This window comes from Otolemur garnettii, unplaced genomic scaffold (genome assembly GCF_000181295.1).
Source record: "Otolemur garnettii isolate 467f Iridium unplaced genomic scaffold, OtoGar3 scaffold00158, whole genome shotgun sequence".
In the NCBI taxonomy this organism is placed as follows: Eukaryota; Metazoa; Chordata; class Mammalia; order Primates; family Galagidae; genus Otolemur; species Otolemur garnettii.
In genome coordinates this window covers 682040-696092 of record NW_003852553.1, presented here as the reverse complement: position 1 = coordinate 696092, position 14053 = coordinate 682040, and the positions used below count along the sequence as shown (strand labels likewise).

Here is a 14053-nt window from a genome sequence, read left to right as displayed (position 1 = left end):
CAAGTCAAAAATCCAGTTGTAGTTCAACGACAGTATAGAGTCAAGGGTGTGGCTGAACTACTCTCTTTCATACCTTCTCAGATTGATGACATTATAATGAGGAAAGTCACATGCATATAAGGTAAACAGAAATCAGGGGTTGAGCAAGTGGTGGTCTGAAAAACTGCTAAAGGTCTGAGAGCAGTTTGGGAGGGATGTTATTGCAGACTCTGTCAGTAACCCTGCCTATTTCCCCTCAGCACTCCTCTCTACCCACAGACCCTTGCTTACTAGGAACACCCATGACTCCCCCATGTCTGAGGAATTTTTTTGGATCATGGGGGCATGAAGATCCTGTGAATATACCAAGTGAGAAAGGCCCGGGAGTTTATGCCCCAGAAGCAGCTCTCAACCAATGATGACCAGGTATCTTCTATAAAAATAGCCCAGCTTCCTCATCTTTGCACTGGATAACTCTGAGGTATGTTCTACACTGTTTCCTAGCACTGTCCAGTGAGACCAAGCTCTGGTTGCCTGTGGTAGCAACTGCCTTAATGACATACCCTTTTTTTTCTTCTTTCCTTTCCCCTACTCACTTCCCCATTCTCCCATATCTGTTCCCCTAGGCTAGATTCAAAACAAGTTACTTGCACTTGAATCCTTATTTCAGGGTTTGCTTCTGAAGGAACCCAAATCAAGTATATATAGATGCATATGGTGGGCATTGGATGAGTTTTTAAAAGGATGGTTATTAATAGATTTATTAATAGAAGTTCCTAGATAAGGAAGTTTTTGGAAACTCCAGACCTTGTCTATCATCCACAGATAAGGTCACAGTCCAACTAAATTAAGTACTCTGGTGAATCCATGTTTCTCACCTATCCTACAATGTGTCTGTTGCTGCATGGAAGATTCACTTATTTTGGGCCACTATGGTTTTTTGAAGTGCTTTAGTTTGTTAACAACTGTGACAGCATGTGGCTTTGATTGCGCACTCCTTGTTGCCTCTATGGAGGGCTGATCTTACTCAAAAGAGTTTAAAATAAAGAAAAGGAATTAGCAGCCCTGAACAAAGGAAGCTAAGGCACAGAAAAATGGTGACAATAACAATAAATTTCTTTCAGAGGAAACTTTTTATAGTCTTTATCATCTTGAGTCATGAAACTATCATTCATGGCAAGTATTATGGAATAAAATTTACAACTTTCAGAGATATACTACAACTAAGAACTTTTTTTTAAAGCTTGGTAAGGAAAAGAGTTTGCTAACAGCTTTAGCAACTAGCTATATAGTGCTTTATCTAATACACAAAACAACCCAGTATTGACTTTGTGGATGTGGTCCTGACTCAGAGCTAAAACACTTCCATTTTTCTACATTCAAAAGATTAGTAAGAGGCTGCTGCCAAATTGGCATCTTTATTGCAAAAGTGTCAATGAAAATTACATTCAGAGTAGGGAAATAATTTTATTTCTAATGGAAAAGAGAGAAAAAAAGAGATATCATTTAGTGATGAAATGAATTTTAAAAACTCACTTTGCCAAAATAATAGATATGAGAAAAGAATGATTTTTATTTGTCATGATGGTACCAAAATACAAAAAATCCCATATTTCCTAGGGGGGAGAGAGGGAGAGAAAGAGAGAGGAGAGAGAGAGCAATAGTGAGAGGGAGCTCTTGAAGACAAGAACTAGCTAAGGTCTGGCTTGAATGGTGTTCTCTGTTGTTGCAACAGAGCCAAGTACAACATCTTGTGAAGCTTCAAAGAAATAGTGACAATCAGCCCCAGGCCTCTTGGAGAGCAATTAAGAATAGCCAGATAAATAAATAAATAGGACATAATCAAGCTAACAAGCTTCTGCTCAGCTAAGAGTACAACAGCTAATACAAACAGACAATCTTCAGAATGTGAGATGATATTTGCCTGCTATGAATCTAACAAAGGGCTGATAACTAGAGTTTATAGAAAAGTTAAATTAATCAACAAGAAAAAGGGCAAACAATCTCATTTACAAGTGAGCAAGAGACATGAACAGAATCTTCTCTGAAGAAGACAAATGGCCAATAAACACATGAAAAATGCCCATCATCAGAGAAATCCAAATCAAAACCACCCTGAGATATCACCTAACCCCACTGAGGGTGAGAAGAGCCCACATCACAAAGTCTCAAAGTTTCAGATTCTAGCATGGGTATGCAGAGAAGGGTACACTTTAACACTGCTGGTGGGATTGCAAACTAATGAAACACTTATGGAAAGAAATATGGAAAGTCCTCAAAGAGCTAAAAGTAGACCTCCCATCTATTTAATCCATCAATCCCATTACTAGGTATCTATCCAGAAGGAAAAAAAAAACTCATTTTACCATAAAGACATTTGCACCCAAATGTTTATAGCAGGGTAATTAAAAATTACAAAGATGTGGAAATGACCCAAGTGACCATCAACCCATGAATGGATTAATAAACTGTGGTATATGTATACTAGGGGGAACTATTTGGCCACAAAAAGATGGAGACTTTACATCTTTTGTATGTACTTATCTGAATGGAGCTGGAGAACATTCTCCTAAGTAAAGTATCTCCAGAATGGAAAAGCTGACTTTGTATGTACTCAATACTAAGCTGAAATGGGTAGATCAACAACTACAGGCCCACATGAGAGAAAAACACAATTAAATACAAGAATGGAGAAGGGGAATGGGTACCATGTAGGGGCATATGGCACACCTCCTGGGTGAAGGACTCAACTATAACTTGGACTTTACCTTACAAACACAAACAATGTAACTTAATTGTACATATCCTCATATTAATTTGGAATTAAAAATGGATAAAACTGGTGTGGGGTTGGGGTCAGGAAGAGAGAAGAATGATGGAACCTAGTTGGCTATGAGAATGAACAAAGTCACATAGTAAAAGGTTTGCTGTATCCTCTAATCACATGATAGAGATCATTCCATTTCTACTGAAGAGAATAAATTTTAGGTTCAAAGTTCTACATTGCCTCTGTTTTTTCAGGGGACATTGTTTGTATGCCACTAAGATCCCTTTTACTAGGCTTGGTGCCTGTAGCTCTGCAGCTAGGGGGCCAGCCACATACACTGGAGCTGGCTGGTTCGAACCTGACCCAGGCCTACCAAACAACAATGACAACAACAACAAAAAATAGCCAGGTGTTGTGGCGGGCACCTGTAATCCCAGCTACTTGGGAGGCTGAGGCAAGAGAAGCACTTAAGCCCAAGAGTTTGAGGTTGCTGTGAGCTGTGATGCCACAGTGCTCTACCGATGGCGAGGGAAAAAAAAAGATCCCTTTTACCAGCTCTGGATACCCCTCCCTAGGTTCTGAGTGCTTTTCGGCTAATGGCTCGCACCTGCCACCTTCAGAGATTTGCCCTTAAGCACAGGAGCTAAAGGCCTACGGATACCCTGGAATTTGTCCCGTCTCCCTTGCCCCCATAGTAAAATTGTCAGATAAAACACAAAACTCCCAGTTAAATCTGAATTCCAGATAAACAGTCAATAATTTTTAAGTATAAGAACCAAACATTGCATGAAACATACTAAAAAAATGTTGTTTATCTCATTCAAATTTGCTGGGTATCCTGTATCTTCCTTTACTAAGTCTGGTGACCCTATACAAGGAATGTGTTGTAAATAATTTGGTGTAGGAGTGCCACAGTCCGGCACCTTAAAATGGAAAAGTCTCATGGATATAATTTGTGCTAAGGAGTCTCCTGCGGTATCAGGCTGAGTACTCAGACTCAGATCTCACCTGCATGGCACCAACACTTAGCTTATTACCCTATTCTGTTCCGTCTCTGCTACTCCCTTACTGGTTTCTCTTGGAATAACATGATTAATAGATCACTTACCTATGAATTCTTGCCTGAGGGTGGTCGGTTTCTGGGAGAGCATGGCTTAAGATAGCAATCTCACAAATCATACCACAGCAACAACTCATCACAACTTAGAAGTGATTCAAAATCACTGCCTTGCATAGCATTCTGTTATTTAACTATAGTTTACATTTATTTATTATTTTTTAAAATCTCCTTTTCTCCTATGTCAAGTCCCTAACAACCAGTGAACAGACATTGGACATGCTCTTCTGAGACGGTGCTGGGCTTTTCCTAACCCATTCATACTTTCCCCTCCTTTGAAACTACTGAAAAGAAATAAAGCGAAGCAGACGTGATAAAACATCGTTTCTACTCTAATATGATATGAGTTTTTAAAAGGAATGCCCAAGCCCAGCTGCTCCCATAAAAGATCAATGAGCCCTTAAAAAATGCATTGTACAGGAGAAAAGGGAATAATTGCTAAGCTGGGCAATAGACCGAAGAAACTAGGATCTTACAATCTCTTTAGATGATTGGAGTTAAGAAAAGATGGGCTACCTCCTGCCCCAAATTTCTAAGGATTCATTTTGGGATAATGGAATTCATTTCACTGTGACAGTCCATTAATGAGTTATCACTGTGATAAATACATGTTCCAGGAAAAGGAGATTTTGCTTTACTGATCTCCTGAGCATCTTTATTCTCTTTCTTAATGGGAAAACATTGTTATTGGCATGCATAAGCCAAAGCATCCTTGACTACTATATTCTGATTATCTCTAAACCGTTTCAGGTATTTACAATTTAAAGTCTACTAAGGAACTTTCTTCCACATTACAACAAGAATGACAAAATCCTGGGTCAATATGCCAGTATTTGGTGAAACATGTCCATATGGCTTTACAGCTTTATGGCTGTTTTATACCCAGCAGTAGATAAGACACAAGGAGTAAACCCAAGTAGACAGAGTCAATAATGGTACAAGGACTATGATACTGGAAAACATGTCTTGTACTCTTGTTGAGTAACTGTAAATAAAATAACTTAAAATGTCATGATTTAATGTTGTTTGTTAGGCTAGAAGCCTTTTTTTAAGACAAGAAACTCTGTCTTCCCTTTATATATATTGTTTCTCTTAAATGCTATGCTGAAGTATAATCCAAGATGGTTTACCAATAGAGTCCCCAGGAGGCTGAAAAAAAAGATTAACACCAAATGAGTTGCTTATTATCTCAAAATAATTTTCATCACTATTATCCTAGAGTCAGGAGTTCAACAATCAGAAAAAAGTGCTGAGATTTTCATAGAAAGTTTTTCTGGGGCATGTAAAGCCAAATAAAACTATTTCAAGGACAAAGGCAACTCTGGATTAATTCTTTTTTAATTATTAATGGAATATACTTGCATTCTTGAAAATTTGGAAAACACTGAATACAGTGGTGATATTTTGATAGTGGTTACAGATAATTTATTTTATTCTTTCCTATTTTTTTTTCTGTACAGTTTTACATAAAGTGATTTGCTTGCAGGAATGCTACAGGAAAAAGAGAAACAGATATGGAGAGTCATGATGAAAATAATCCAAACCATCAAGGCGACCCCTCTAGGGAATTTTTTTGGGTTTATATTCTAAAATGGGTTGCAGGGTAGAATGCAATTCTGCTTGAAGAACTTAAGGAGAAAAGAATGTCTAGTAAAGCTCTGTGGCTCATGCCTGTAATCCTAGCACTCTGAGAGGCCAAGGTAAGTGGATTGCTTGAGCTCATGAGTTCGAGACCAGCCTGACCACAAGTGAGATCCTGTCTCTACTAAAAGTAGAAAAACTGAGGCAAGAGGATCACTTGAGCCCAAGAGTTGGAGGTTGCTGTGAGTTATGACGCCATGGCACTCTACCCAGGGTGACAGCTTGAGACTCTATCATAAATAAATTAATAAATAAAAGAAAAGAAAGGAAGTCTGCCAGTTTTACTACCTGGCTTAGCAGAATTAATACTGCTCCAAGAAAGCAAAAGGGAGCTGGCAGTTGGACAAACCAGGGAAACATAATTTTAGATCTTTATTTTTTTCATTGCCAGCTTTGATAATACACCAATCATAACAATCAGCTTTGACCATGCCCTAATAGGATAAAGAAAATCGAGTCTAATATGAAAGAACTTATGGTCTTGTCCTTTTTATTTCTCCTTACTTCTCTTGGCAAGTAATATACTATACATAGGGGATTCTCACTTGGCCCCAGTGACAATCAATTAGAGGAGGTAGAACTAGAGGAAAATGAAATTTATGAAAAATTACCTGATCAAATTCAAATGATGAAATTATTAATATTATTTTTAAAAGCTGCATCTCAGGATACAAAATCAAAGCCCCCAAATCAAAAGCTTTTGTATATGCCAATAACAGTCAAGCCAAGAATAAAATCAAAGACTCTATAACTTTTATAGTGGCTTCAAAGAAGATGAAATACCTGGGAATATATTTAATAATGGACATGAAAGATCTCTATGAAGAGAACTACAAAACTCTGAGAAAAGAAATAGCACAAGATGTTAACAAAGGGATGAGTATACCATGTTTGTGGCTGGGAAGAATCAACATCATTAAAATATCCATCATTCAAATATCCAACACCATTAAAATATCCATACTTGCAATATCCAAAACAATCTACAGATTTAATGCAGTCCCCATCAAAGCACCAGTGTTACACTTTGAGGATCCTTTTTTTTTGCAGTTTTTGGCCAGGGCTGGGCCTGTACCCACCACCTCTGGCATATGGAGCCAGCGCCCTACTCCTTTGAGCCACAGGCACCACCTCTCACTTTGAAGATCTTGAAAAAATAATACTTCATTTCATATGGAACCAGCACAAAACCCAAATAACCAATACAATTCTTAGAAATAAAAACAAATCTGGAGGCATCATGTTACCAGACTTCAGGTTATACAAGTCCATAGTGACCAAAAATCATGGTACTAGCACAAAAATAGAGAAATAGATCTATGGAATAGAATAGAGTAGTGGTTTTCAACCTTCCTAATGCCTCAGTGTATTTTCATTGTTACAAAGGGGTCGCGACCCACAGGTTAAGAACCGCTGGAATAGAAAATCTAGAGATAAACCCAGTCACATATCACCATTTGATCTTTGATAAACCAAACAAAAGCATGCACAGGGGAAAAGAATCCCTATGTAATAAATGATGCTGGGAGAACTGGTTAGCCACATGTAGAAGACTGAAAGTGGACCCACATCTTTCACCACTGACAAAAATTGATTCTCTCTGGATAAAAGATTTAAATTTAAAACATGAAACAATATAAATTCTAGAAGAGATTGTGAGGAAAACACTTGAAGGTACTGGCCTGGGAAAATAATTTATGAGGAAGAAAGACCCCCTTGGCAATTGGAGCAACACCAAAAATAAATAAACGGGATTTTATCAAGCTCGAAAGCTTCTGCCCAGCTAAGGCTACCATAACCAAAGCAAACAGATAGGTTTCAGAATGGGAGAAGAATTTTGCATGGTATGAATCTGACAAAGGCCTGATAACTAGAATATACAGACAATTCAAATTAATCAACAAGAAAAGAGCAAACAATGCCATTTAAAAGTGGGCAAAAGACTTACATAGAAACTTCTCTGAAGAAGACAGATGAACAGGCTAACAAACACCTGAAAAAATGCTCATCCTCCCTAATCATCATAGAAATGCAAATCAAAACCACTCTGAGATATCACCTAACTCCAGTACAATTAGCTCACTTCACAAAGTCCCAAATCTGCAGATCCCAAATCTGCAGATGCTGGTATGGATGTGGAGAGAGGGGGAAACACTTCTACACTGCTGGTGAGATTGCAAACTAATACAACCTTTATGGGAAGAAGTATAGAGAATTATTGAAGAACTAAGAATTGACTTTCCATTTGATCCTGCAATCCCATTCCTAGGTATCTACTCAGTAGAAGAACAAAAATGATTTTACCAGAAAGACATTTGTACCAGAATGTTTATTGCAGCTCATCTCACAATTGCCAAATTGTGGAAGCAATCCAAACGCACATCAATCCATGAATGGGTTAACATATAAACAATTATATGTCCACAGGAAAGGTCAAACACAAATGTAGTCTAGCAAGGGAGAAAGGAACAGAGGAAGAAGGGAGGCAGAGCGGAAGGTTGATTGGTGAGAGGAGGGTGGTGATTGATGGGATCTCACCTAATGTGAACAATGTGAGGGTGTTTAGCACATCCCCTGGGCCAAGGGCTCTTCTACAACTTGAACTTTGCCTCGGAAGTGAGAACAAGATAACCTAAAAATTTGTGCCCTCATATTAATTTGAAATAAAAAAAAAAATAAAACAGATTACAATTTCAAAAAAAAATTTAAGCTTCAAGGAATATATATGACATTTAAAGGTTTCTTTTTCAGGATCTTAACCAGAAAAAGATCAATAAGCCAATGAAATTAATTTGCTGGCCTTGTACATTTGAACTGCTGCCTCAAGTATCAGAACGTAAAGTCTCCTCCCTGAAAGAGATACAGACAATTCCAATAGCTGTAACTCAAAAAGGAGGGTAAGTGCTTTCCATTTTCAACTAAAAAATATCCTCCTGGGCAGCACCTGTGGCTCAAAGGAATATACCGGAGGTGGTGGGTTCAAACCCAGCCCTGGCCAAAAAAAGAAAAAAAAAAGAAAACTGCAAAATAACAATTAGGATAATAATAGTAATAATCTAAAAATACCCTCCTGATTTTTCATACTATGTATTAGGAGGTCTCCAAGTGGTAATACTTTTATTTATTTATTTAATTTTTTAATTTCAGGTTAATGTGAGGGTACAAACAGCTAGGTTACAATATTTGCATTTGTTGGGTAGAGACCCTCTTATAGTTGTGTCCTGCACCCAGTTATGCCATATACCCTTACATTGTGGACATTAAGTGGGAGCACACTCATTCCCCTCCCTCTTCCCCTCTCTTCTTTTCCTTGTCCCCCCTCCCCATCTGGAATTGAATCGAGTTTTTCTCTTATGTAGATGTGTATTAGATCATCTCATGGCTTCATATTAGTATTGAGATATTGGATGTTTGCTTTTCCACTTTTGTGATACATTACTACACGTGGGAATACTTTACAGATACCTAGAACCCTCTTTGGATGGGAATGTATCAACTTTATCCTCAGGCTATATCATTGCCTAGTCTGTATGTCTCTTACCTGTCTGAACCGGGGGCTGACTTCAAACTCCGAAAATTTTGGCTGTCTAAGTCCAAACTGTAGCTCCTTCCACTTTCAGTTTTTGGACCCATGATTTCTCCTTTGATTGCTGATCTGAACTTGCTAAGAAGAAATCTGAAATTGTTTACACAAATGTATATATGTAAGACAAAAAGAGAAAAGAAAAAGATTGCAAGAATACAGTTTTTAACACTTTCAATAATAAAGGATGCTTCAAGAAAGGAGTCTTGGGATGGAGAGATTCTTGGGAGTTCCCAGGGCCTATGCAGTATAGTGTCAAGGGTAGTAATGGAGGAGGTTATGACATTCTCCAAAGATCCATACCACTTGCTGGTAAATGCAGGCCTCTGTTCCTGCTAAGCAAAAGACACCTAGTTTGGGAACCCACCCCTGTGACCAGAGAATGGAGAAATATTGCCTGGCCCTATTTGCAGGGATACTGAGAATAGGGAGCTTGAACACACCTTACTTAGAGAGGGAAGTTAGGATGATCCTCTGGGACAAATTGAGGTAGCCGTTTATTAGACTGCAGCTCCATGTTAACAGTGACTCTGCCTCCCATGTTCTCTGCCAGGTTCCCTGAGCCTTGCATGATGCCTGGCACATACTATATAACCCAACCAACTCTTTTGAAATGAATGACTAACCTCATGTGGTAGAAGCCATCTTGATATTGTCCATGACACTTCTCCCTGAGGTAAATTGGAATAGGGCAGTGCCTCATGTTGGATGAAATCTGACTGATTTTCACAAAATTATTTGGAACTTATGCAAAATTAGCTTTTCTGGAACCTGGATTAAAGTTCTGATCTGGAATACTGAGTGCCCAAACCATGAGTGTTTCCAAGCACTCTTTAATTAAAAAGCAAAACAAAACTATATATACACCAGTGATGTCATTGGGGGAGAACAATTCATTTCCTTTATATTTAACAGTTTTCTAGAGGAAAAAAATGGATTCCAAAGATACTGGCACGATCTTAATAGAATCTTCCACCTTGTTTCTATTTCAAAGACCCCTGGAAGAGAATCACTGTCAAAGTGTCAGAAGCTTCAATCTACTGGAAAATTACATTTTTGGGGTGAGAATAGAACTTAATATGCTGTAAATCTAGATTTATCTGAGAACCACCTCATGCATGTTCCCCACCTCTGCATCTCTTTTTAAGGCGTCTCCTCTGCCTGAAATCACTCTTCTTCTTTGCTATCCTGAACCTCACATATTTCAAGCTCCTCATCAAGTCTCACTTACAATTTAATGTCTTTCTGGATGGCTCCTGTGCCCCAGTAGCATTTATTACCTAGACGCTCATTTAATATTTAACACCTTATCACCTTATGACATCTCTTCTGGTTAACACCCTGCCTTATTTTAGAAAGCCTTTCAGGCACTTTATATTGTCATCTAACATTTTCCTGAAATTCTTCTATATTTACTAACTTTTCATGTACGTACCTTTTTTTGAAGACTGAAAATCATCAGATCCCAGTTTTCAGATTCAGCAGGGCTCAGCCTAGTGCTATGACAGTTTGAATGATGTGGGATTGGTATAATTCATTGTGCTGGTGAGTTAGTTATTGTCCCCTAGCCCCAAGCATACTCTTCTGTAACCTACTGTGTGATACCTGGGCTGAGATCTGCAAACTATAGTTCCTAGAAACACGTGTGGACTTGGAGTTACTTATTAAATCAAGACATCAATTGTTTTTGATGTGTCAGGCACCATGCATAATACTACAACACAAAAGCAAAACCACTGGTTCAGCACTAAAGGAGCTTGCAATGAAATGTGTATGTGTGTGGTGGAAGGAGTGGTGTGGAGTAGCATAGATTGCAATGTGATGTGTGATGCATAGGTGTAAAGCATTGTGGAAGACCCAAGGAGTGATAAATGGATTCGGCATAGTAGAAAGGATCAATACATGGAGTAGGATGCACAGGACACTAGTCTAGCCTGTCTTGCCCACTCATGTCTGCTAAGTACTGAAGACATGGTTTCTCATGAGTGACATTTTAGGATTCACTCCCACTCACAGGTCAGGACAGTGAAAGAACTCTAGATTTATTGTGGAGCCAGATAAAGGCTCAAACCTGCTCATGTTGCCTTCTGCTGAGAGAATAAAACAGTGCTGCCTGGAAAGGACCATCAAGTGACTTGGTGCACATTAAAACTCTTGCTACCTTGGCCATAAAAACTGGCCAAAAAAGCTGCCTGAGAAACAAAAATCTGCAAAATGCAGGGCTATAAAGCTGCAGTTTGCTTTTTGGTCTTTGTAGCCTGTGTTCTGGGGGTCACTTTTCTCCCCTGATAGAATCTTCCTGCACTTAGTGTCCCAGGGCCATCTTGCATCAGGTTCCTTTATGTACCTCCCATGGCTACTCTCAGTACTCGACACACACGTTTGCTCACCGAATTGTTATGTTAGCTATTGGGGTAGTCAAATGTTATTTTTTTCCCTCAAGGAAGTCTAAATTTTAAACAAGGGATATGACGCTTTAAGCTCAATTAATAAATTGTTAATTTTGATATTTTATTTTATTTTTTTAATTAAGTCACATACACATAGATCATGAATACATTTATGCATATGTGGGGTACAATGTATTGATACTTTTATACAATCTGACGTGGTTACATCAAACCAATCAACATAGCTTTCGTCTCATTTACTTGATTATTGTGTTAAGACTACACTTACAGATTTGACTTGTACCCTTGCAATATGCTCCAAAGAGTTTACTTTGGAGTTTACATCATGTCTGTTGAAGAAGTCAGGTACTGATATTATACAACAAAAGGAATTTTCACCTCTTTATAGACAAGAATGGCCCTGACATGAAACCTTCTACTTGTGAGTAATGGGAACCATACATATATATACCAGATAGGTCAAATGAAAGAAAAAACTCTAACTTGCTGAAGTCAGAGGGGATGTTTATTTCCATATTGAAGGTAATTAAAAGTGCATTTCCTGAGGAGAATGATATGTAAGTGTTACCTTCATTGAAACTCTGGCCTCCTTAGCATCGCTGAATTGAAACCAGATTTGAAAAACTGAGGAGTCTTTATTTTAGAGGTGTCTGGAATAACTGTCAAAAATTCTCCTGAAGAGGTTGTGTCTTACCCTTTTCTCTTGGGCCCGTCGTGGCTGGCCTTCTGCCCAGCAGAAGGTGAAGTGTCTGACTTTTCCACATCCTGACAGGTTTGCTCTTGGCTTTGTACTTCCTCAGCTCCTCATTAAAAAGAATCACAAGACAAATTTGCATACAAAATGGTTAGAAGTGACAGTAAATTTCAATTCTACATCCACTTTCTTAGATTAGCTTAAGACCAAGAAGTCTATAATAATTGGCAATGCTGTTTCCATCCTAACTTTTCCAATCACACCGTTATTTCTAATTTGTTGAGTGTTCCACAGTTAACTGAGGACTAAGATCCAGAACGTGTCTGTGGGAGGTTTGCTAAGATAAACTTTCTAGGGATGACTGTAATGGAAGAATGAATTCATCATCTATCTCTCAACTGATTTTTTAAAAATTTTGTGAATTTCAGGTTAATTTGAGGGTACAAAGAAATAGGTTACAATGTTTGCATTTGTTAGGTAGAGTCCCTCTTATATCTTGCCTCCAAGAGGTGTGCCATACACCCTAACATTGTGCCCATTAAGCGGGAGCACACCCATCCCCCTCCCTCCTGCTGTTTATCCCACCTTCATTCCCTGTCCCCCAACCCTGAATTGATTGGAGTTTTCTCTTATATGGGCATGTATTAGATCACCTCCTGGCTTTATATTAGTATTGAACACATTGTATACTTGCTTCTCCACTCTTGTGATACTTTACTAAGAAGAATGTGTTTCAACTCCATACAGGTTGATACAAAAGATGTAAAGTTTTCATCTTTTTTAATGGTCGACTTTCCATTTGATCCTGCAATCCCATTACTAGGTATCTACCCAGAAGGACAAAAAGCATTTTACTACAAAGACATCTGCACCAGAATGTTTACTGCAGCTCAATTCATAATTGCCAAGTCGTGGAAGCAACCCAAATGCCCATCAATCCATGAATGGATTAACAAATTGTGGTATATATATGTCATGGAGTACTATTCAACCATAAGAAAAGATGGAGATTTTACATCTTTTATGTTTACCTGGATGGAGCTGAGACACATTCTTCTTAGCATAGTATCTCAAGAATGGAAAAATAATATCCAATGTATTCAATACTAATGTGAAACTAATATGTAAATAATCATATGCTCATATAAATGATAAAAAAGAAAAATAGTCTAGCAAAGGGAGGGGCAAGGAAGAAGGGGTAAGGGTAGGGGACGGTGGTTGGAGGAAGGAGGGAGGGCATTTGTGGGATCTCACCTAATGTGTACATTGTGAGTGTATTCAGCGCACCCCTTGGGTGAAGGGCTCTTCTACAACTTGAACTTTACCTTGGAAGTGAGAACATAGTACCCTAAAAATGTATACCCTCATATTAATTTGAAATACAAAAGAAACCCTATAAAGAGATTTTCTGTAACAGAGAAAAATGTCACCCTAGTTTTTGTTTCCTGGGGTTAATTCATTTCCTTCCTGACAACCCTTTACTCTGGACTAATTTATAAATGCTTAATCAAATAATATCACTTTGAGTAAAAAGCTATGAATGGAAAAAAAGAAAAGTTACAGAAGTGATATACCGGTTTCTGAATATATAAGTCAGACTTCTTAGGAGAGCAGGCACTTATGTGCATACCTTGTGAGTTTAGAAACAGTCCTCACTCTGGAAGGTGCTGAGATTTGAGTGGAGGAAGAGGCCAAAGATGACTGCCTAATTGTAACTCCACTCCATTCCTCTGTGGCATCGTACCTGATATTACCTATCTGGAAAAGCCCTTCCTGGTTAGTGTCACATTCAATAGTACTGGAATCAATTCCAGGCTCCCTAGCCTTACCTTCCAGACTTAAAAATAAGGGCAATTATCTC

General features: G+C 38.4%; 1 protein-coding gene across 2 annotated transcripts in view; it reads right to left on the bottom strand.

The window, feature by feature from the left end:
* SYTL5 (synaptotagmin like 5) overlaps positions 1-14053 on the bottom strand; it is a 114644-nt gene that overhangs the window by 62054 nt on the left and 38537 nt on the right. For both annotated transcript variants that reach the window (XM_003799881.1, XM_003799880.1), the window contains exons 4-5: positions 12193-12301; positions 9046-9180 (exon numbers count right to left, since the gene is read on the bottom strand). In XM_003799881.1, coding sequence (XP_003799929.1) covers positions 9046-9180; positions 12193-12301 — 244 coding nt within the window. The remainder of the gene's footprint in view (positions 1-9045; positions 9181-12192; positions 12302-14053) is intronic.